The 23,564-nt window shown below is 48.1% G+C and overlaps 4 protein-coding genes across 9 annotated transcripts in view; 2 read left to right on the top strand and 2 right to left on the bottom strand.

The window, feature by feature from the left end:
• The window catches only part of ADGRG3 (adhesion G protein-coupled receptor G3), a 16,052-nt gene extending 5,983 nt beyond the window's left edge, over positions 1 to 10,069 (top strand). Inside the window, exons 13-15 of one of the 2 annotated variants that reach the window (XR_004753748.1) lie at positions 159 to 978; positions 7,950 to 7,956; positions 10,058 to 10,069. Coding sequence is in view for 1 of the 2 variants with exons in the window: in XM_035336487.1 (XP_035192378.1) it covers positions 159 to 274 (116 nt within the window). In the remaining variant the exon portion in view is untranslated. Of the gene's footprint in view, positions 1 to 158; positions 1,062 to 7,949; positions 7,957 to 10,057 lie in introns of those variants that run through there. The other variant, XM_035336487.1, reaches the window with a different exon arrangement.
• TDRD12 (tudor domain containing 12) overlaps positions 1 to 23,564 on the bottom strand; it is a 236,642-nt gene that overhangs the window by 121,738 nt on the left and 91,340 nt on the right. The window lies entirely within an intron of this gene.
• On the bottom strand, positions 1,808 to 8,673 carry LOC118172533 (uromodulin-like). The gene is made up of 9 exons (XM_035336494.1): positions 8,555 to 8,673; positions 7,277 to 7,343; positions 6,578 to 6,745; positions 5,619 to 5,824; positions 4,756 to 4,916; positions 3,971 to 4,216; positions 3,187 to 3,346; positions 2,652 to 2,796; positions 1,808 to 1,949 (listed from the first exon to the last, which is right to left on the bottom strand). The coding sequence occupies exons 1-9, from the start codon at positions 8,555 to 8,557 to the stop codon at positions 1,849 to 1,851; spliced, it is 1,257 nt and encodes a 418-aa protein (XP_035192385.1). The 5' UTR covers positions 8,558 to 8,673; the 3' UTR covers positions 1,808 to 1,848.
• Positions 9,097 to 23,564, top strand: DRC7 (dynein regulatory complex subunit 7). 5 transcript variants are annotated; one of them, XM_035336477.1, is made up of 18 exons: positions 9,097 to 9,224; positions 10,222 to 10,376; positions 10,818 to 10,992; positions 11,460 to 11,585; positions 12,780 to 12,974; positions 13,520 to 13,669; positions 13,993 to 14,211; positions 14,816 to 14,953; positions 15,859 to 15,934; positions 16,254 to 16,382; positions 16,960 to 17,088; positions 17,753 to 17,979; positions 18,877 to 19,089; positions 20,183 to 20,293; positions 21,235 to 21,345; positions 22,325 to 22,519; positions 22,990 to 23,129; positions 23,283 to 23,564. In XM_035336477.1, exons 2-18 carry the CDS (start codon positions 10,240 to 10,242, stop codon positions 23,371 to 23,373), a joined length of 2,562 nt encoding a protein of 853 aa, XP_035192368.1. In that variant the 5' UTR covers positions 9,097 to 9,224; positions 10,222 to 10,239; the 3' UTR covers positions 23,374 to 23,564. The 5 variants fall into 5 exon arrangements, with proteins under 5 accessions (XP_035192368.1, XP_035192369.1, XP_035192367.1 ...); XM_035336476.1 differs by lacking the exon at positions 9,097 to 9,224 and adding an exon at positions 9,525 to 9,559 and having other exon boundaries at positions 14,816 to 14,944; positions 15,862 to 15,934; XM_035336475.1 differs by lacking the exon at positions 9,097 to 9,224 and adding an exon at positions 9,525 to 9,559 and having other exon boundaries at positions 22,328 to 22,519.

Here is a 23,564-nt window from a genome sequence, read left to right as displayed (position 1 = left end):
CTGTCTGGCACCATTGTGCCCTTCCCTTTAGCAAGGAGCAGAGTAACCGCAGCAAACAATGGGTCCCAGCCACCAATGCTGTGCTGTGCAGAGGTTGGAGAAGCACCCAGAGGAGCCCCTCTTGTTGCCACTGCTGAGTGTCCTTCCTTTCCCTGCAGGCCTCTTCATCTTCATCTGGCTGGTTGTCCTCTACTACCCAAAGATGGAGGAGACCACAAACTCCCTCTCCCACATCATGAGGAACGACAGAACCGTGGCTGTGTCACAGGGATAGCTGATGGCTGGACTTCCTGACAGTGAGCACACTTGCTGCCCGCAAGCTTCCAGCCTGAAGGACACAGCTTCCTGTGGAGGACAAGCACCCCAGCAGACCAGGGTGGTCCTGGCCCTCACCCATACCTCAGTCTATCCTTCATCAGGTTTGATCCACCCTAGCAGGACTTTTTGCTTTGGCTGTCCTTTAGCTCCTGGGGGCCTGCCTTGGGCAGCACACAGCACCTTGGTGCAAGGAATCCCGACACTGCCCTTCTGCCAGGCTTCCTGGCCTCAGAAGTGCTCTGATCTTGTTCCCCAGGGACTCTTGCTGTAGCCCATGAGCTGGCTACCTTCATCCTGGATGGGGCCATGCTGATCTTTGCCCGTAATTCCCAGCAGAAGACGGGCTTGGGCACTGGACCAGCCCAGGGGTGGGTTTTCCTGCTGTACCCAGACTCTGCAGACCCTGTGAGCATCGGGTCCGGGAATCAGCAAAAGGGGTTAATCTGCCAGGCATCTATACAATACAGCCTCTGCAAATGAACCTGGGAGAATTATTCAGGCAGTGGATCTGCTGTGCTTGTCTCCTGCAGAACACTGCAGCTAGTAGAGATTTCCATGAGGACACCACACTTCAGCCCATTGGGCACTAGGGTGCTGCATTCCCCATACCCTCAGCCAGCTGGGGCTGCTCCCCAAGCTGCGCTGTCCCCTCCATGCTGTGTGTGCATGTCAACACCTAACATCTCAGAGAAAACAATTATCTTGTCCAATCCACGTCTGTTTTAGCATTAAAACTTTGCTGTCTAAGCACTCTGGATTTAGTCTTTGATGTTTACTGGTCAACAATACTTACTGTTTTCTTCATTTTAGGGATGTATAAGTGACCTAAAATCTTTCTAGCAATTTGCTGTCATTCAGAAGGAAGAGAAATCTGTATATGCACACACATGCATGCATGCATGCACAGAGCAGCCCTTTCTCTAACAGTACATCATCTGTGACATGAAGAACTACACAAAGTCCAGTTCTGGTGGGCAAAGAGCTCCATCTCCCTACATGCCTGGGTACATTCTGGGGAGGAGAAAAGCAGAAACCTTTTTCCTTTCCACTGAAGGTTTCTGGAAATTTGTTCTCTATAGATGGGGCCATTTTAGAAACACCACGTTCCCCTGCTCTGTGCAGTGGTGCCTGCCCCTTCCAAAGCCAACCATCTGCCCAGAGTAAGAGAGAGTCTATGAAAAAAAAATCTTGTGGCTCTATTTGCTCTCTAGGCCAAGCCTGCAGGCAGGGCTTGTTACAGCTGTGTTGCTGGATTCTGAAGAGCCCAACAGCATGCCCCAGGAGCCAGACTCCATGAGGCACCTCATCTCATCACCCTGGAGCAGCCCCTGCATCTCAGTGTTCCTGAGTCCTTGTTTCACTGTGGGCCAGGAGGGGATGCGAAGGTCCAAGGGATATGACAGGGAATAGAAATGTTCTGATGTGACTCATCCTTTGAGCACCGTTTGAATCTCCTTCACCAGAACCCTTGTAAAGATGCAGGCAAGAGTTTCTCTGCTACTGCTATGTTTATTTGGAAACAGCCATTTTCTACAGCGTCTGCCTCCTCATGCTGACAGCTGCGGCAGCCACAGCGAACACACCAAGCACGCACAGCAGGATGAGGCCCCCAGGGAGCCACAGGCTGGGTTCTGCCAAAGAGAGGAAAGGTTGGTTACGGGTCTGGGTCTCCTGAGCTGGCCATGGCTCCTGGCATGGTTCCTGCAGGCCAGTGGGATGTCTGGGGGCAGGAGGCAAGCAGAAGAGGAGGCTATTGACTGTGAAGGGCAAGAACCACCAGAGCTGGGATACTGTGGATCCCTGAGGGCACTAACAGGACTTGGTTACCCCCACCAGCCTCACCTGGGGCCTCCACCCACCTGCTGCCCAGGGTCTCTATTTAAAATCATGCCTGGACTTCATGCTTGCTCCAAGCCATACTGTCAGCAGGTTTGTCCCCAGTCCTGTTCCTGGATCGCTGCTTAGATCTCCTAGATTGACCATGGTGCTTGGAAAGATCCTAACTTGCTGGGTTGATTCAGAGTCCACCACTGTGAAAACCCAGCCTTCCTCACCTTGGGTGCTATACCTACACCCTCCTGGCTCTTAGATCCTTCCAGCCCCACTTCTCTGCTCAGCTTGACCTGTGCATTCTATGGGAACCACTTACACAGAGCTAACCCCTGTGCTGGCATGACTTCTGGAGCATGCCACGTGTGCATGTGATACTTGAAAAACTCCACGGTCCTCTGCTCGGCAGTGATTTTAGTAGCCTGTTGTAATAATGTGACATTACCTAGAAAATGGCAAGGGTCTGTGAACTGCTCCTGTCCTCCCAGGAGCGGCATACATACCCTGCATGTCCTGGTGGTCAGCCCTGGAATGATGGCTCTCTGCTTCCAAGGAAGGAGCAGCCAGCAGGTGGATGGGCCCATAGGAGACAATCTTATTGTAGTCATCCGCCAGCGCCCGCTTGCTCCTCCAGTGTCTGGGGCATTGCTGCCAACAAAGCCAAGAAAAAGGAGGTGGGACCAGAGGGCAGGGGAGGAGTGCAACCCACAGGGCAAAGAGGAAGAGCTGTCCTGATACTCTGCCCCGTCAAGCCCCTTGAGCATGGGAAAGGAGAGGGTTCTGAAAGAACCTTAGCCTGCTTCTCCCCAAGTCCTAGTGTAAAAGTCTCCTTCTGCAGATACCCAGCAGACGGAAAAGAAGACAGAAAGGAGCTCTTTGGTAGGTTCAAACTCCTCTAACTCCAGTTCAGGGCCCTGAGGTGAGACCCTGCCACTGGACATTGTTTATCGTGCTGAGGCACCTGAAACCAGAGCAGAGCCCTTTCCACAAACAGTGGGCCCAGGGAAGGGCCCTCCCTGCATGGCCGAGAAAGCTCACCTTGGCGCAGGGCTCAGGACTGTCGGGGAGACACAGCCGGACACGGCAGTGCAGGAACACCTCGGAGTACCCCACAAACTGAAACATCTGGAAGCTGAACTTGGCTGTAGTGCTCTCTCCTATGGCATTCAGGTACGTCACAGTTTCGTCGTGGGGACACCTGGGACATGATGGATGAGTCAGCAGGCAGAAAAGAAGGGAGTACATCCTGGCGTGGGACACCAGCAGCCCTGGTTTGTAACAGAGCACACGAGGACCAGACACAGCCCCCAGGCAGAACTGGACAGCATCATTTGTGTCTGGGTACCTGTGGGGATGTGTTCCCTTAGCACTGTGTATCATGCCCAGCCCAGACTGGAGCTCCCACCAGTGAAGGAGCTGTTTCGTATCTGTCCATGTGGGGCCATCACCACTGGGCAAAGTGGGAGTGAGCCTGGTTGTGGCCTACATCCCAGATATCCACGTTACCAACTTCAGCTTGGCCAGAGCCACCTTTCTGCATATCAAAGGCTGCCTGCATCCCTCCTTGCCCTTTGCCTCCCCAGCCAGCCAAGAGTGATGCGGGACATCTTGCAGAGGCGGTTAGATGAGAGTTAGAAGTACGTGGGGAGGGGGGGGCTAAATTCAGAGCAGTCTGGGAGCTCATCAAGCCTGGGAAGCACTTAATGGTGTCACTGCTCACAGCTCCCTTACAAACAACCTGTCCTCAGCAGCCCACAAAGGCAACTGTGCTCATGGTGCCTGTGGCACAAAGACTGGGAGTGCCAGGGGATACACTGCTCACCCCTGCTCAATGAGCTCATGCCGCACATCCTGGTAGGGATCTGAGCTTGGCGTGGCCCAGCAGTCCTCAACACTCAGGAGGAAGTATCGGAGCTGATGCTGTCCTTCTATCTTCAGCATGGCATAGAGTGTGTCTGTGATGGGGATAGCTGTGGTCGGCGGGTGATAGGGCTGGAGGTAGGAAGGAGTCTTGTACAGCCTCATGCTGACATTGAAGTGCCCTTCTTTGACCACGAACTGCACCAGCCTGAGAGGAGAGGAAAGCTCATGAGCACAGCAAGAAGGCAGGAGCTAAGTCAGGCCCACAGTGCTGGCACAGGTTCCTCCAGGTTGCTGACCCTGGACATTTTCCCACTCTCAAGTACAGCCTTGCTGAGAGTTGGGCTTGTCCATCTGCACTACATGCAGACAGGGGCAAGGACAGCTCCACAGTGCGTGCAGAGCTCTGGGGGTTCCCACAGACATGCTGGTCAGTGAGGGCTAGAAGAAAGGCTACCCAGAGGCTCCTAACCTGCACCTCCACAGTGAGCACGTTCCAGTGCCCACTTTATTTTCTGGAGAATAGCAGAAAGGTAGATTCTACCTGCCCCTGTCCCAAGCCCAAACATTATCTTGAAAAAATGTTTGGGCCCTCTCTGAGCAGAGAAAGAGAGGCACCCTGATGTGATATTGTTCTCAGAGCTCTCGTGTCTCTGTAGGGCTTTTGCAGATCATCTCATTAAAGCCATCTATTTTCCCACAAGCTCAAATATACTGTCAGCAGCAAGGTGAGAAGGAACCACTCACTTGTCGACAGCGGTGAGAGCAAAGGGCACCTTCACCACCTGCTCATAGGCATAGACGCAGGAGAAATGCACCTCCAGTTGAAAACTCCGGGAGATCACACTCCTGTGTACTTCCCGCTCTGACTCAATGACGTTTGAGTATGACACATGGGAGCTGTTTTGCTGGAATGACACAGAAACAAGGTGTCCAGACCATGCCTCAGTCCATACACAGAGCTCAGCAACTCAGCTGTAGCTGCTCAAGGCCATCAGGCTTCATATCCCATGTCCAGGGGCTACTGGCAGCCACCACCAGAGGAGGCAGGAGCCAGCACACAGACCAGAGGTGATAGCCCTCCTGTGCAGGACAGAGATGGATCACTGGTTCCTCAGCACCCTCCCTGGTCCATGAGAACCTGTCAGGTTCTCCAAGGGAGTCTGTGGAGCCCTGTGCAGTGGGGCCCCTGCCCAGGCACAAAGCAGCCCATGGCCTCTGGGGACAGTGGCTGTGTCAAACCCATCTTCTGGCTAGTGACAGATCCCACCAGTACAGTGCATTTCTAAAGAATTAAGTAATGTACCAAGGGGTTACAGCCAGGACTGCACAGCTCAGAAGTTCTTGCCAGAAAGCTCCTAAAGAATACACTGAGCCTTCCATGCTCTGCTGAACATGACAAGATGTGCTGCCAGCAGTGGTTTGGTGGAGGCAGAAGAGCTTTCTGATAGCTCCCCCCGCCCCCAGAAGCCTTTCAAGAGGAAAGAGAACTTCACAGTGCCAGATACAAAAGGAAAAGTCTTCATGGCTTTCCCCTGCTGTACCCACTCAGCATGTCTGTTCCTCTCATGGCTTCAGAACTATGCAGAGAATCTGTGCTGGATCCTTACCTGAATTATTGATCCACAGGCAGTGTGATTTTCACCTGTGAGAGTGGCTGCAAAAAACCACTCGCCCTCTTCTTCCCTTTCTGAAACCTTGCATGCCTGGTTCTTCAAGTGGACAAGTTCCCGGGGGATTTTCAAGAGTTCAAACACCTCCTTCCTCACCATCATCTTCATGTGCTCTTCCTCGCAGGCCAATTTTAGTACAACATCTGGGGGAAAAAGCCATCTGCAATAGCAATAAGAGGCCTGAAGGAGCCCTAGGTCAGCTATGGAATGGCACAGTCCCACTGAGCTCAGCAAACCCTCACCCCAGCTTTGTGGGAGGCTGCAGGTAGGGTTCTTCAGGGACACTGGGCAAAAGCAAAAGACAAACCTTTGGAAATGCACAGAAGTTAACAACTAGTTTTCTGATAGTTGCCTGACACCTGCACAAGTCCACAGCTACTGATACTCTGAATGGACACAGTCCTCAAACTCAAGACACCACAGGCAGATGTCATGGGTCTGGTCCCTTCAGATGAACCATCTACAGAATTGTTGCAGTCTGCCAAGGTAACCAGCCAGCAACAGCGATCCTGTTTCAGATGAACAAGACACAATTTTGACCAGTGCACTGTAGGAGCCTGCACTGTAGCTGTGCTGGAGCCTGTGTGGCTGCGAGGCAGCTGTGCTCTGAGTATGCCTGGCTCCCCTGATAGGGCTACACCACAGCACGTCTTCCTGACAGCAAAGGTTTCCTTCTTACAGGAATTAAGACTGTTGAGGAGGAAGGAAATGGTCTGTGACTGGGTCTTGTATCAAACTGTAGTCAGGACATGGTGGCAGAGGTGGGGGGATGCACCCAAATCAAGAGCTGGGAGGTACTCCTGGGGCCCACAGTGGTAACACCAGTGCACCCTGCTCGTCACCCTTGACTTTGGTGCCTGTGGGCAGACTGAGCTCACCAGCAGCCCCAACCCTACCTTGGCACAACGCCCCTGTGAAACCAGGTTTGCAGCTGCAAATGGGTCTGTCCTCCACCATCTGGCAGTCCCCCTGGTGTTGGCATGGGTTCAGCAGGCAGGTGTCTGAATTCCTCTTGGGACGCAGGGCAAAACCTTCCCTCAGGCTGTGAGGGCTCACCAGCTCACCTGCAGTGAAGGCAACACAAGCAAGCTGAAATGCTGTAACATTTGCCCTACGAGAGACACAAAAGTGAATTCGCCCCACTGCTCACAAGGGCTGAGATCCTCACTCAGAGCAAAAGCAGGCACACTACCACCATGCCACCAAATCTGAGGAAAAAACTGCTGCCTTGGCTCGCCTGTGAGGATGCAATCAAGAGCATGGAAGACCTCCCCAGAATGGCCATAATCTGGATTGGAGCTCAGAAGGTAGCATCATCTAGCATGGAGAGTGGTAGCACATCACAGCATCTGTGCCTGTCTCCATAGGTTATACACCATATGTGGCTGGGATGGAGTGTCAGAAGTTTCTGCCTGTTTTGACAGCTCTTATATGCCAGTTTGTGTCCTCCTGAGCATTGCTCCCTCATCCCCCTTTAGCAGCTTTCAGCAGTCCCCTGTATGAGGAACCTGAACACAGATCAGGTGAGGCTTCCACCTCTCCTTTCCATACTACCCATCCGTGACCCAGCAGGGACAGGACACAATGAGACTCACTCTTGTTGCCTTCACAGCCAGCCAGGCATAGGGCAGAGACCAGCAGCAAATATGTCACAGTCCCTTCCTGTAAAAACAAGCAGGATCTAGGTAACTAAGGTTTTCAGCATGCTCACTGGCGATGTTTGCAATCATTCAGGAAGAGCCAACCCTCAAGCATAGGTATGATAATTTCTGCACCGTATTTTCTCCAAAAACTATAGGTTCAATGGTATGAAGTAATTTCCCATCCCAAGGGGCAAAATGAGCAATCCCATCCCAACCCAGGATAATGCAATGACCAACTACTGTCCTGAATTTAGGTAGCATATAGCTGAACCCAAAAGGGATAGTCCAGAAAGAAGGGGTGGGAGTAACAAGATCTTAGACAGCAGGGATGTGCTGGCAATGATGAAGCTATATTTCAGCATGAACAAGCACTCTGAGTAAAACCGCACAGCTGAGGCATCAGTCCAAGCTCCCAACAGAGAAAAGGAATTTCTCTCTTCCCACTCCAGCCATAGCTTTCATTTGAACAGTTACGATTTGCAAAAGCATCTTTGCCTTTCCAGTAACATATATCCACAACAACAGAGACAATAGGATTAAAAAACAAAAACAAACACAACCTTGAACACAACTAACATTTATGTCATGAAGCCACAGATAAAGTCAGTCTCCCCCACTAGGTCAGATAACATGTTTCTTTAGAGAAATTAATGGCATGGTGCTGGATCAGTCCCAGACATTGGAGTCTCATCAGAGCCATGGATATGGGTCACTTGGGGCTAGTGGCTCTGACATGCTGCTGCCCTGCTCACTGCACATGCCCTCAGAGCAGGGCAAAGTAAGGCCAAAAGCTCCACTGTGGTCTGGCAGCAAATCATCTATTCCTTCAGCATTATGCTGAGCAGCTGTGACCACCAGAAATCTGTGCAAGGAGGGTTTATTCCCAGCCGTGCTCCTCACTCACTGCAGCAGAGCAGGGATGGTTCGCAAAGCACCAACTCTACAGAACCCTGGGCATGCAGAGCCCCATCCGCCGTGGGGGCATGGCTCCCATGGCACAATCCCCGAGCTTCAGTGGAAAACTGGCTCCTGCTGCTGCCAGGGCTATGCTGCTGGCAGGTACTGGCCTGTTCCCGGCTCAGCATGACAACCCTGGCAAACCTGGGAAGCTCTGCCCTCTGCTTCTGTGAAACAGGAGGTGCCTCTGCTTGCAAAGCCCCCTCCTGGAAGAGCCACCCACGGCTGCAGCAGCCTCAACACAAAGCTCTCACCTGTTCTCATCCCACTCACCATTGTCAGAGCTCATCTACACACAGCAGGCTGGGTCCTTCTTGCACTTCCTGCTGCCAGCTTTATATCACCTCCTAGCAGCTCATCCTCTCCCCCCACAAACATGCTGCCTCTGTGATTGCACAAGAGCCAGATTACCACCGGCCAGCAGCAGACCGGGAAGAAAGGGCTCTCCAAAAGTGCGTCCTCCAGCATGGCCCTTCCGATTAGCTCAGGGCTGGTGAATGATGATGACCCAATTCACAGCCTTGATGGGACCCCAAGCAGGAACAGTGTCTGCAACAACCCTGCATCAGTAACAACCCCAGCAGTCTGGGGTTTTATGCATCCAACTGTTTTTGTTGTACCTGCTTTTGACTCAGCAGTAACAACAGATACCATAGTGGTACACGCAAAGGACAAGTAACTGTGTGTACTGAATACACGCGGTTTCACACCCACGTGTACATTTGCTTTAGCTGGTTTTTAATGACTTCTCAAATCTCAGATCTGGTGATGCTGTGATAGACACGAGGATAGGGACTTGGTCCTAGCACGCTCTGCCACTTTTGGGTGTGAATCTCGTCTGCTTTGCATCAGGTGTTTTACAAAGCAACAAAGCAGGACCGATGTTTGCAAGGAGAAGAAAAGTCAGCACAGCCCTCGGGCTTCAAGAGCAACAAAAGCATGGATGAGGAATGTTTGTTATGTTTTAAAACAGCTGCACCCGTGAGTGTAAGGGCAGCCCCGCAGTCCCGAGTTCCACAGCTCCCAGGCTGCGTCCTGGGGAGGAGGGAGGAGCTGCCTTGACACCTTCTGCAGCTGTGTGGGGAGGTTTGCAGGTGAGCGGCTGGGAAGCCTGGAGTAGCTGAGGGAGCTGCAAAGCCCGGGCGGGCAGCCCGGGGTCTGGCCTGTGCAAGGCAGGGTAGGCTCTGAGCCAGGCCCCGGAGGAGGCCGCCGAAGCCGCCTGGGTGCGCGAGTGTTGCCATGGAGCGCTGGCAGCCCGGCGGCGGAGGCGGTGAGGCGGTGGAAGGCGGGGGCGTGGGGCTGAAGGGGCTGTGGGGACGGGACCCCCTTGGTGGTGGGTGTCTGGGGAGCAGCGCTGGGCCCCGGGATACCCCTTCCCCCCCCCCGCACCCGTCGCAAAGTCTGTGCCTCCATCGTGCTGCCTGCTGCCCAGCAGGTCAGCCTGACCGCAGGGAGGGGAAATAAACAGCCCCCAGTGTCCCTGAAATGAAAATAAGCGATACAAGCAGCACTCTGGCCTTGGAGGCCGCTGTGCTGCTGATGCAGCTGCAAAACGTCCCCCTCCCCAGGCCCTGGGGAGCAGCCACCGGGCTCAGCACAGCCCTGGCGTGGGCTGGGTGCCCCCTTCCATGCAGCACCGCCCATGGGGTGCACGGCATCTGCAGGGGTGCAGAAAGCGGGGGATGAAGCATGGTTTGGGACTGCTGTGTAGCCCCCACTGAGCAAGGGCCCCGTCCTGCTGGCTCCACCATACATGGGTGGCCCAGGAGCATGCAGCTGTGTGTTCAACATGCCCAGCCCCAACTGAAGTTCAGTACTTACACCTGACTTCTGCAGAAATAGGAATGACACTGCTGGTGGCTCACAGACTAAATCAACACGCCCAGAGTGTAAGTTTCTGCTCCCACCCCTGAATTTACCCTAGTGCTGTGTTTCAGTAGTGGCCAGGAGGAGGCAGAATGGAGGTCCTGGAGGAGAATGTTGAAGAGGAACAAAGGGAAGAAGAGCTGATGAAGGCTTTAGAGATCAGTGATGAACTTCACAACATTGAGACAAAGCCGTCTGTGGACCAAGTCTGTGTCCCAAGTGATGTCTCGTAAGTCATGGGGATGTCAGTCACTGGGATGAACAGAGACGGCCCCTCGAGGGTCCATGGGGAGACTGCACACATGTGGCTGGCATGTGTGGTCCACTTGTATGGGTCAAGGGGAAGCGAGTTTCTGTGTACTGGGTGTGTTTGTCCTTGAGTGGGCACCTGTGTGATTAAGACAAGATAACTCACTTCATTTTCCATCCATTTGCTTCTGTACTATATAAAGATCCCTTGATCCTCTGGGTCTGTGTCAGCTTGCCATCACTCCAGAGAAGCTTGGCTATGTCATACTCATGCCCACTTAAAATTATCTCTTCTTGGCTATGATCCCTGTATTTTCTGTGTGAAACAGGGAACCCCTGCTGTGTTTTGATAGCAGGTCATCCTGCTCTAATTGCTCCTAGCTTACTACCTGTGTCTCTTTGCCTCCTTCTGACTTGGAAGTGATTTTGACTGGAACTCCATCGACATATCCCAGTTACCATCCTCGTACAAGACAAACTCCCCAAGGGAAAAGAAGCTGCTGCGCATTGCTGACCACTACCTCCAGCAGTACACTCACCTGTGCCCTGACCGCAAGCCACTCTTTCTGTACCCGGTCAATGAGTGTGGCATAAAGGTATGGGGTGGTGTGGGGCTGGGCACAAGCTGCACAGCTGTTTTCTAGTTCTGGACCTGATGCTGAGTATGTGGAATTAATTCTTTGGATCAGTTTCCCCCCAAATTTCTTATATAAATGACATGCAAGGCAAAAAAAAAGAGCCAGAGCATGTAGAAGCTGGAAGGCATGGTAGCTATTTGTCTTGCTTGAAAACTGAGAGAAGGTCTGGCTTGAATCTGTAATGTGTCTGAGATGGGTTTGAGCTTTTAGCCACAGGCAAACAGAAGTGTCTATTGGCAGAGGGCCTCTTAACTCCATGCATTTTCATCTCAGAATAGGTGAGGAGGGTTACCAACACTGTTGACATGCTCCAGGGAAGTCCTGAATGTAAGCTACAACATCCAGGAGTGGTCTGAGAATGGCCATGAACAGGACACTCCACCAGGAATCTGCTGGCTGACCAAAGACCTCTTACTGCCTTACAGAAGTTTGTGAGCACAACAGTGAGGCCAACCCTGCTGCCTTATACAGAGCTGTACCACTGGGATGGCTGTGCCAGCTTTGTCTGTGATTATCTCACCATGGAACCCCTCAAGTCCCCTCTCATACCGGTAAGAAAGAGGCTACAGTCCCTTCAGAAACAGGCCCATGATGGAGATGAGAGAAGGGCTTCTCAACAGGACACAATGTGGAAACCCCAGGGGCTGGGTTTACAAAGGTCTTTGAGTCCTCCAGCTCCCCATAATTATTTAGGCAACCCCACAGTTCCCACAGGCGTTGTGCTCTTTGTTTGAACCTGTATTCCCAGTACACGTACAGTGTTGTCAAGCAGTTAAGCATCATTTCTACCAAACTGGGCCTGACCCTGCTCTCATTCATCCCATATGACCAGCTGGTCTGCTGTGGGTTGCAATGGCTGCCAAGCCTCCCTGCCAGGAACAAAGAGAGCTTGGACCAAAGGAGCATAAAAAGCCCAGGTGATGATGTTTGGCCTCAGTGACTAGGCTTTAGGGGCTTTAGACACTTCTGTTCCAATATATGGGGTATTTTGAGGTGGCTGAAGGGAGATGAGAAATCTCAAAAATTAGAGTGGCAAGAAGAGATGATGCCAACATTGGGGCAAGTCCTAAGGGTGGTATGAACCAGCTAAAGCAAACAGACCAACAACAATCTCTGCTAGCAAGGACTGCTGATGTCCTGTGGCGTGCCCCATACAATCTACTTGAGCTCCTTGTTGGCCAAGTGTGTCCCAAGAGTCCCAGAGTCTCAAAAGATACTGGCATTTTGAGATCATTGAGAATATATCTTAATTTAGTGGACAGAGACTGATCAAATCTAAGGTGCAGCCTCAGATCTGGGATGGTATAAATAGAATCTCTGTATTCACTGTGTGTGTATTGTTCCCTTTGCCTGGTCACCAGTGAGGGCCAGAAAGAAATAAGTTCCTTTTGAGCTATAATTAGCTTATGGGTCTTTTGCTTTGAAATGATACAAACAGACCAGCTACAGATGGAGGTAAGCCCCGCCCTGGTGTTGTGGTTAGTATTAGATTCTCTGCAGTCTGGTGAGCTTGTCCTGCCCATCTCTCCATGGCTAAATTTGTCACAAGATTTGGGGTCAGAATTTCTCCAGATCACTTTGGAGGAGAATTATGGAGTCTGTGGCTTATTTAGGAGTTTCATATAACAGATTCCCTATTGGTACAGAGCCCAGGGATATGGGCAATGCTCTGTCTCTCTCTTGCTCCCTGCCTGAGGCATACTTCACAAGACAAGCACCAAGAACACATATCCCTCTCTTTCAAGCCCAGTTCGCTCTATTCCCCAACCACCATCCTGAAGTACCAGCGAGGAAACTGCTTTGACTTCAGTGTGCTGCTGTGCTCCATGCTGGTTGGGGCTGGGTACGATGCCTACTGTGTGAATGGATATGCCACTCATGACATATGCAGCCTGGACGAGACTCTGGAGGTGTGCCCACTGCTCAGGAAGCCACAGGAGGTAAGAAGCTCTCCAGCAAGCAGGCAGGTAGGAGCCTGGTTGTCTGGTTCTGGTAAGAAGACCATGACACTGGTAAGAAGGACGAAGCACGTGGAAGGCCAGCAAAGCTGGTATCTCTCAAAGCTGGTATCTCTGGTGTGTCCACAGTGCAATAAGAATGCATCTAATGACAAGCTGCAAGACCCCCAAGTCCCATCACCTGTTTGCTTTCCAACCATACTGCTCACTTTAAGAGGGCCCCAGCTTGCCTGTGTTTTGACCATGTAGCATTCACACTGTGCTTAGGACGAAAGAGTGGTTAAGCATTGGAACAGTTTGCCCAGGGAGGTGGTAGAGGCACTGTCCCTGGGGGTCTTTAAGGAAAGGTTGGACGTGTTACTAAGGGATGTGGTTTAGTGGGTAATGATGGGGGGGAGACAGATGGTTAGATCAGATGATCTTGGAAGTCTTTTCCAACCTTAATGATTCTATGGTTCTATGATGCTCTCGATTTTCTCTTGACTCCTACTGGGTTTCACAGCAATTTCTTGCTTTTGCTGAGATAGGTCGCAAAGGAAATAATGAAGAAGTCCAACAAGTATAGAGTTAAGTCCTCCCCAGACCTGCAGAGCAAATTTGAGCTTCAGCAGGAGGCCAAGAAGAAAGCAGAAACTGAAGCCACCCATAAGAATAAGGAAAGAGGAGAAGAGGTCATGGTGAGTTACAAGGTCCACTCTACTCTTAAACTGCAATATCAAAAATTGAGACATGGGTAATAACTGACCAAAAACTGGAGCTCGCCACCCTCCATGAAGAACAATACAACTCTGATTTGGGCCATGGACATGTAGCCTCTGAGAACATAGTGTTGTGCTGACATAGAAATATATGCTGGGTATGTACTGCATCACTGTTCTGAAGAGTATTAAGGGCTTGGAGATCTTTAGAAGTGGGCAGGGGAGAGAATAAAGCTGCTGGTGGGTTGGACTAAAGTGGCAATAAAGTGGCAATAATTATTGCTCTGTCTTCTGGGCTACAGGAAGTGGAAAAGTCCACGCATGACCCTTTGAATGGCTTACGGGTGCATGCATGGGTTTTGGTTCTGTCTGGGAAGAGGGAGGTTCCTGAGCCCTTCTTCATCAACCCCTTCACGGGGAACAGCCACAGCACCATGGATGAGCACTTCCTTGGAATTGAGAGTGTCTGGAACCACAAGAATTACTGGGTGAACATGCAGGACTGCCGGAACGGCTGCAAGGTAAGGAGCTCTTACACATCCATGTGGCTGTTCTGATTACATAGACTCCAGGTCTAGTATCTGGAGCCAGTCCATGGCATCCCAGACCCTGAGCTAGCAAATGTAGATCATACCTATTAATCCCCTACAATGCTACAATATCAGCTTTTAAGGTTGGCTGGATGACCATTCTCTCAACAACAGCTTTTAGAGCAGAATCTGTCAAACATATCTCAAGGCATGAAATATCTTGGTTTGGCTCTTCCCACACTTCGGTTACTCTCCAGCTGATATAAAGCCTGGGAGGTGAGGGGCTGAGTCAGTCACTTTAGGCCCATGCATGCCCCAAGGAAGGAGGCAGAAGCATTTCCAGCAGCTTCCCCTCATCTGTGGCAGGGAAAGGGACCTGCAGCCTTCCAGGCACAGGGTCAGTCTTTGGGGTACCACCAGCCAGCCACGGATTTGATGAGCTCACCTCACTGAGATCCAGGGTCTGTCCAGAGTCCTCAAATTCTGACACCCAGCCAGGTCCAGAACACTGCAGATGTGCAGAAGCAGCGTGCAGTTTAGTGTCAGGCCTGCGAGATGGCTCTGTATTTATGTGGGTTTCTTCTATATGGTCTAGGATCTCATCTTTGACTTGGGTGACACTGTCCGCTGGGAAATTATGCTTTCAGAGACTGACAAGCCTCTTCAGGTACTCCTGGATGCTGAGGAGGAAAATGAGCTATTTGACAGGAACATGGATGACATAGTGAGTGACCTACACAATGATTTTCTTGCAGTGGTGATGCTGTAGTGAACTGGTTTGTGTTCATGGCCTATATATATGTCTGCCTGCCTGTTGCCCTCCCCCAGGTCAGATCACTATTGCTCTAGCTATACTTTGGTTGGCACTCTAGATTCCTTCTCAATCTTGAATAGATCTGATGCTTTTTGGAGTAGGTCTTCCAGGTGCTATTTTCACTCTTCCACAAAGACACAGGATGCAGCACACTGGTACTTCTGGAGTCCTAAGTGGCTATGAGTCTCTGTGGGGTTAGCACCCAGCCTGTAGCGCGTTGATATTTGGGACAACATAATTTCAAATAATAAAATCCAAATAAAAAATTTTCTGGACATTCTCTCTGTGTTGGTTAGCACCCTGATCTTATGAGTTGTCAATCAAATGTAGAAATAATGCATGTATTTTGGTATGCCAAAAAAAGGATCCATGCTGTAAGCCAAAAACGCTATGTTGTCTTGATGGGAGAACACAGTATGATAAAAGCAGGTATTACACCAGCACAGCACCACAGAGAAACACCGGTAACAGCACATTGCCTGCTGTTGTCTGGTCTTCTCAGCTTGTGTCCATCACCAGGGAGCAAAACTGTCACGTTCATACCCTATCCAGCAGGTGCTAGCCACAGTCCATTAGGCTTGGATGGAGATGTGCTAGCAAGAGTGTGGGGATGCAGTAAAGTTCTCCTCCTATGTGAACTGCAGTGTGCTGCTTGTCTCTGTCCTCAGACTGTGTGTGGTTGATGCAGCCCTCATAACTCTTACCGTGCTGCCCAGGACCAATGTGGCCTCGCACAAGTTCCTCTCTGATTGATTATCTAGAACCAAAGTGCCTCCTAGCACAGAGAAAGCTGCTAAAAACGTAAATCTCTGCTTCTGTTTCAACAGGAGGAGGAGGAGGAAGACACGAGTTTTGCCATGCCGCCTTCATGGGTAGCCCCTATTCAGATTTCCCCCAGAGGTACCTATGCTTTGCCTTTTGCTTGCCTTTCAGCTAACCTTTCAGAGGATCTGGGAGGTTTGTTTATCTCACTTAAGAGCTTTCCCTTCAGGATGTTCAAGGTACAGCAGCGAAGTGCCGCAGATGAAGGCATACATTAGCTATTGTTTTGAATGCCGGCCTCTGTGCTCTGTCTCATCCTGGGCGGGAAATCCCCACACAGGCACACTGTGTTTTCCTGCTAGCTGAATTATTTTGTCTGGGATGGACTTTCTGCTGTGCGTATGGGACTGCTGCTGGTGGGAATCAATCTTTCTGACACCTCCCTTGCCTACTGCAGAGTTTGAGACCCGTTGTTCCCAGGGGAAGAAGGTGATTCTATACAAGAAAGCAAAGCTGGAGAAATGGGCACCGTACCTCAACAGAAATGGGCTGGTGAAACGCCTCACTGTCTACGCAGACTTACACTGTAAGGAGGATGAGTGAACACTCTTGACACACTGAGCAAACACAGTCTGGGGTGCGCTGATGGGTGGGGGGTGGAGTACCTTTTCTGCTATGAAGGCAGCCAGAGAGTATGAACATTTCTGTACTTCAAAGCATTATCCTTCAATGGGTGGTCCAAGAAACCATAAAGTTTTCTGACTGGACTTAGAGACTCCTGTCCCCAGCCATCTTGGATGGTGCAGTCTCATTTCCCTTCACTCTTGACACTATTATGAAATATTTGGGATGGAATTTATCTCACCAGATACATCCATCCACTGTGACATCTTCTCCCCCTGAGCTGATGACTTTAGTTCCTGTTGACAGAGAAGAATAAGCCCTTTTATGTTATAATTCATCTACTTCAAAGTAGATTAGGATTCATCTGTTAGGATTTATCTCTGAAATACCCTAGTGCACAGGGCCAGCTCTATTGAGTACACTGAATGTGTCTCCCGTGGCCATACCAGAAGCATAGGGTATGCACAGACACTGATAGCTCGTCAGATGAATTGTACCATCTCCAATGTAAGGCTGTGAAATGGCATGTCTCCCACCAGGTACTGAAGTGGTGGAGGTGAGGGAGTGGTTCAAAAACCGAGAAGACATGTTGGATATGAGAGAATTGAATAAACAGACACAGCTGACCACGGAGTACTTCAGCCCAGGACACCTCCTTGGTCTTAAAGGTATTCTAGTTCATCTGGGCAACTGAGGCGACTGCAGCTGATGGGACATCGTGTGAATCCCTCCTAGCAAAAGCAAAAGCCCAAAGCAGGGGGGACTGCATACTTTTCGGATGAATTGCATAGATTAGTAATATGGTCTCCAGCTGAGATTAGAGAATTGGGTTGGTTGTGCTTCCAGTTTTGGGCAATGCTTCCCCCCTAGCGTAACAGAAGATGACATCTATATCACAGTTATAGAGTGATATTATGTACTTTTACCAGTAGAAGTGGTAGAAGTAGAAACTTTTTCCTTGGGATTATGTTAAATCTCTCTGTGTTTTGTAGCTGTAGGAGAGAAATCCTGCATCAGATCTGTTGCTGAAGCAGTATTTCTCCTGAAGAGGTTGCACCAGTTCCTTGTTTGGGGAGCAGAGTCCAGGCTCCACTCACTACTACTACCTTGCTGTGTAAGGAGGAAAGTGACCATGCAAAGCTTTCCTGCCATCTTCAGGCCATGGCATATTGGTGCACAGCAGTGAAGAGCTAACATTCCCTTCCAACACTCTTAAGTGCATTTGATTTCTTGGCTGACTGAGAAAATTAAACTTCCCCTGGATGTACCTGTGCTCACTAGTATTACAGTCACTAATTCTGAAAATGTACGTGATCCCTTTTGTGTCCACAGTCCACATCTATAAGTCAATGGAGCCAGAGACTGAACGTGTGATGGAGTTTTACAACGAGGCACGAGTCGATGGCCTCCAGAAACGTGCTGAAAATGCCAGTGAGATAAGAGAGTACTTCGTGGGACGGGATGACTTCAAATACTTCCAGCACACAGAGTTTGGCAAAAGAGGAAAGAAAATAAGTGTGGCTGGTACCAGAACTGATATGAACTCCCGGCCTATAGTGGTACGGCCAAGGCAGGAACAGAAAAATATCTGTCACTGTGATATTTATACTATGCAAAACATTCTGCTTAAGGCTTTAGGTTCACTTTCAGTCGGCATAGCCAAGGCAAAACTCCAGATGAAACCAAGCCTTGTTAAGCTGCTGTGTCTTGCAGTTGCTTGCCTGACACTGACAGCCACAGTGTGACCATTTGTCACCAAACATATTGAGCAGCTAGAATGAAGCTAGGAAACTATGACTTGGGAAACGTGTGTCAGAGGAAGAAACAAAGCCTAACTATGATTTTGGAATGAAATTTTCACAGGACTCAGATAGTCAAATGATTTCATGTCCTGGCCCCAAACTAATAATATTTTGGGTTCCTGACAGTGCCCCATTACGCTGATTTGTTACAAGCAGCAGTCTACCTCTTTTTCTTGTCAGGTCTGATTTGGAGAAGTGGGAGGAAATCTGACACCTGGTGGTATGGCTCACACACGTCACCTTTCAAGATAGAGCCATGCAATGATCTGCCTTGGGCCAACAACCAAATCACTTTTTTTTTTTTTTTTTTTTTCTTCTTTTTCCCTTTGTTGGAGAATCTGGGAAACTTTGTTGTGCTCCAAAATGCCTTGCTTCCTGTAGTTTCATCAGACACGGCTGCATCTCAAGCTAACTTTGAGCCTGAACAGCACACTCAGCTCCACAAATAGGAGACTGTTTATTGCTTTAAGCAGCTTTGTGCTTTTTTTCTCAGGCATGTGAAAGAAGAATGGGCCTAGGTCTTAGGAGTTGCTGTCACAGTCCAAGCAGAAAGGCCCAATTTTTCTTTTGGCTTTTACCCAACTCTCCACAAATTTTGCCATTTTTCTGTGTTGTCTAACCTGCTTCCATCTATTTCTTTTCAATTCTCATCAGCAAATGAAGGAGTGTTTCCACAGAAACCTAGAAAAGCCTGCTGATGAAGATGTAGCAGAACGTGTCTTTCTGATCATGGAGGAGATGATCCATCTGACATACCACCTCAAGGATAAATACATTACTGCCTCAAAGAAGGATTTCTTCAAACCGACAGAGAAGTATAGGAAGCAAAGTGAAATCATGACCCCAGAAATGTGCATCACATACCAGGTATGGAGAAAACCCATTTATATCTTTGAGTTTTCCTAGATCACTGGGACACAAAAGGTAGGTGAAATGTCCATGGCATATTCCATGCTCTGCCTGTCCTCCATCTGCATGCCTCCCCCACAGACAGCATCCAGACTGACAGCACAGACACCCAGGGAGATGCACCACCATGCTGATTGAGCCCACGAGATTTGGTGTAGCGTGAAAGGCTGTCTCCAGCCATACCTGAGGTCATCTTCTCAGATTAGCTCATCAGGCAGTGTAGACATGGCCACTGAGATCTTGCAAGATTTTGGGTGGGCTCAGTCCTGCGTATTCATGGCAGGGAAGCTGAAATTTCCTCTGCTGTCCTCTCTTGAAGGAGAGATGACAGCAGAGAAGCAGAAGCAGATTTTAACTCAAATTCTGCCATGGATTTCTTTGGTCACATTGTTTAAATCTCCCCCAGTTTACCCTGCAGATGCAGACAAGATTGTAAGGCTTTATTAATGCATTGCTGATAGATAGATAGCTATAAATATAAAAAGATAGATTTTTTTAAAAAAAGAGAGATAAAAAAAATAGATAGCCATAAATAAAAGAAAAAGGGGAGTACTGTCATTAAGCCAAATTCTCTCATTCATGGGTGGGTTACTCAAATAACATCACTGATGTGAGTCTGTTATCAGGAGCAGAAGTCTGCCTGTAAATTCTGTACTGATGCTGTATAATTGTGCTTAGGAAAATCAGAGAGATACAAATACAGATTTTATTTTTTTTTATGTCATGAAAGGTTTTGTTAAAGTTTGTATTTCTGATGGGGAGAATACATAGAATGCAGTTGCTGGAGTGCTGTCCTTTCATCTCTAACCCTGTAAAACTGGTCCCAGCCAACAGGAGTATCAGCAAAGAAATGCAAGATATACGGTCTAGCGGACATTACTGATAGACTCAAAATCTAGATGAAGTCTAATCAACTATTGACCATAGGCTAGATGTTTCAGTAGCATAAATCAGTGTCTCTATATTGACTGTAGCAGAATTGTGCCAATTTGTGTTTCATTACTCACAATCAGAGAACACTACTGTCTTTCACAAGCTTATTTGCTTCCAGGCAGGGTCCTCTGTGAAAGACAAGAAGTTGCTACCCCTGTACAATTTGTTGCAAGAACTAACAGAGGAAGAGAAGCAGCTGAAGCAACAAGTTCGGCAATCTGAAGCAGAGGTAACAGGGACATCTCCGTGGTATTGTCAGAGTTGGTCAGGTGTACTCTGTTCTTAGGGAGGGAGATAGCTTCAGAGAGCAAATAACAGTGTATGAATTGGGGCATTTAGAAATATCTGCTTTTTGTCTGGGAATGAGACCAAAAAAAAAAAAAAAAAGGATATTATATGTAATGTAAATCTAGTTGCTAGGCATTTCCAGGAAGCCATAACCATAATACTGAAGTGATTTTTTGTAGGAACAACTGCAGGAAAATATTTCATAAAATACACCACTTGTACTGCTAATCACATTGAGACCAGTGTAACAAGTGTTCTTACAAGTCTTTGTGGCTACTTCATGATAAATACAACCACTCTAGCAGGTGGAGGCAAAGCTATTGGATTTGATCTTTTTTATATTGTTTTTGTGTGGAAGAGAAAACCTGGAAAGAGCTGGAGATGAATGCGCAACAATATTAGCACAGAATAATATAGAACAAGATTGCAAAAGCCCATTTTTCAGAAATTTGAAGAGTATAAGGCATGACCTCATGAACTACCTCACCAAAGTTTGCAGTCTTGATTTATTAATGGTCAAAATATCCCTGTTGCTTGTGCTTTCTATCTTCCTAAGACAAAGAGAAAAGCTAAAGCTATCAGTGCCATTTCAAAACTATTGGCAAGACTGTGACTCCAGAATGGCTTTATTACTGAGTAATGTTAATTATTGGACTCCAAATTACATCACTCTAAAAATAAGACCATTACCAGATTGACCTATGAGCAGAATATGAGCATATTCATATAGATCTAAAATGTATTTAATCTCATATAGATCTAAGATGTATTTAATCTTATGCTACAGTTCTTGTATGCAGCATATGCTCTGTTAGCAGGTAAAGCATTTCGAAGTACGATCACTTTGTGGAAAAGCTAAGGTGTCTTCTGATTTTTTGGAAGGTGCTAAATATTCTGAAAATCCGTGAGAATGAAGAAGCAGACATTAAATTGACCGTTTCAATTTATAATACAGAGAGGAATGAAAAGACGAAAGAACAATATGAAGCCACGGTAGGCATTCTTTATTAATCCCAGTGTTTACTACATGCACACAAAGAAATCCAAAGTAAACTTCTTCTGTCTGACATTATCTCTAATGAGCATTTAGTATTATTAGAACATACTGAGCCAAATCCCTAGCAGTTACAAGTCAGCACAGCTTTAGCTTTCCTGTGAAAATATAACACGGTCATGGTATGATCTTCTGACTCTCTGGACTAGGCCGCCCTCCCCATCAGAGAAGGATTATTGTTTTATTTTATTTAGTAAATAAAATAATTAACAAGTATTAGTTGACAATGTGATTATCAGGGGAGTATGATAATGGAATCCAAGCTGCATCTTTATATATAGGCTCTGTATTTATGTTAGGAATAGGAGCGCTTCTTTGAGGGTTTTATTCAGCTATGAATCAGTTGGTTTGTTGTTGTTGTTTTCAGTATTAGTTGCAAAGCCTATTTTGTTCCTGGATCTCTCTCAGAAATTATTACTTTAGGAATGTTGTGGACGAATACAGAAAGATTCAAGAATAATTACTTGCAACATTTCAAGATCTCCAAGATGTTTCTTGTGAACGATTTTTAGGCTGAGCTTTCCTGAACAGATAAAACTTATAAGAGGTGATACTAGGTTTTACATCCAAACATCTAGCATATTTATTTGCCAGTTGTTTGCCAGTCTACAAGCTAGTATCCCTCAAAATACCCTGTCCAAATAAAAATGCACTTTGGCCAGCTTGTACCTCAGTAGATAGCATGTTCTGTGTAAAATACATCTCTACAATCAAAGAAATTAGGAGAGATGTTAAAAAGGATGATAGAAAATAAATTACAGAATAAAAAACACCTTGGGAAATGCAAGAGTATTGATCAGCCTACAGGAAAAAGAAGCATTATTTCCCCCATAGGGTGGAATGAGTTTTGGCTTTTGTTTTTATCAAAGGGGATGCAAGTCAGTGGGATCATGACTCTTTCTGTCCTTTCCTCTCCAGAAGAATGCAATGGAGGATGAGTTCACCGTACATGAGGAACAGGATCTGGACTACCTGGAACCTTTTCTTATTCAAATTGGCCATCCTGAGAAAATGACCAAAGGGCAAGTTCTGCGCCTCAGAGATGACTGTCTGACTGATTTTAAGAATCGTCTCATTGCTAAGGCCAACATCATCCAAGCTCGCTTTGAAAAGGTATTCCCAGCCTTACTCCTGGAAGAACATGTCACTGGAGTCTCTTCTGCACTGGCAGGAGGGTAACACATCTCATTGTGACAGCAGGCAGGAAACAGAACCCCTTTACCTTTAAGAGAGTCATAAACAAGCCTGTGTATTTTTTGTCATTAACATGTGAGATCAAAGAACAGAATAGCTCCAGGGTCAAATTCAGTCCTTGTTTCAAGCAGGGCTGCTTTGGTTCTCCAGTGTTTCTTGACTACAGCGAGGCAACACATTCTGGTCTTGCAGCTTCTCACTGGTCCACGTGTTTTGATTTCCTTGTTTTCATATTCTGCGAGACCTCATCTCAGACTTACTGCCTGCCATGAAAATAGAACGGCTTTTATTAGTGGTTTCCTTCATCTTGGCTCCCTGAACTTTGAGTTGCACTTTTGTGCTCCTTGCTCTCCATTACCCTGACTTTTTGTGACTCACTCCCTCAACAGGAGGTAGAAGAGCTGAAGAAGAAGAACCAGCAGTTTCAGGAAAATCAGAATCAGCTCAGCAGGGAGGAGGAGGCTGTCTTCCTTGCTGATTACTCTGAAACCATGTTCCGTATCCACATTCTGGCGTTAAGGCTCAACAGGTATTGGAAATGACTGCTTGAACAGTGTCCACTAGAACGGGGGGTCTACCAGTCAGCATTCCTAGCTACTCAGCAGTGAAGCTATTCTGTAAAATATTCTACTGCATGCCCTGCTGCAGCTTTACTCTGATGTTTGTTACCTTCTTGTTCTAGGGAAAAACAGACAGCACCGCAGAAATATCTTGCTCTTGAAGAGAAACTGCGCAAGGACCCTCGCCTAGCTGTGCACCTCAGTTACCCTTGATTTCTTCTTTATTCCTTCACATCAGACACTGAATCAGTGCTGAAGCCTGTTACAAGCTGCCTGAAAAAAAACGCAGAAGGGCTTTCCTACTTACTTGTAGTAAATATTGCATTATCGTCAGATTATGCTAATGGCCTTTATGCTCCTTTTTCCAGAATTCCATTTTAATGAACTTATGCTATTACACCGTC

This window comes from Oxyura jamaicensis, chromosome 11, assembly GCF_011077185.1.
Source record: "Oxyura jamaicensis isolate SHBP4307 breed ruddy duck chromosome 11, BPBGC_Ojam_1.0, whole genome shotgun sequence".
Lineage (NCBI taxonomy): Eukaryota > Metazoa > Chordata > Aves > Anseriformes > Anatidae > Oxyura > Oxyura jamaicensis.
Note: the sequence above shows the minus strand (reverse complement) of the source record. Positions and strands in the feature narration are given on the sequence as shown.

Bases quoted from the DNA above. Each gene is read 5' to 3' on its own strand.
- LOC118172533 (XM_035336494.1), bottom strand. The intron at 4,217-4,755 runs GTGAGTGGTTCC...CTCTCCTCTCAG, and splicing joins GCTCTCACCGCTGTCGACAA to GCTGGTGCAGTTCGTGGTCA. The intron at 3,347-3,970 runs GTGAGCAGTGTA...ATCATGTCCCAG, and splicing joins CATGAGCTCATTGAGCAGGG to GTGTCCCCACGACGAAACTG.
- DRC7 (XM_035336477.1), top strand. From the start codon at position 10,240: ATGGAGGTCCTGGAGGAGAATGTTGAAGAGGAACAAAGGGAAGAAGAG. The intron at 10,377-10,817 runs GTAAGTCATGGG...CTGACTTGGAAG, and splicing joins TGTGTCCCAAGTGATGTCTC to TGATTTTGACTGGAACTCCA. The intron at 19,090-20,182 runs GTATGGAGAAAA...ATTTGCTTCCAG, and splicing joins AAATGTGCATCACATACCAG to GCAGGGTCCTCTGTGAAAGA.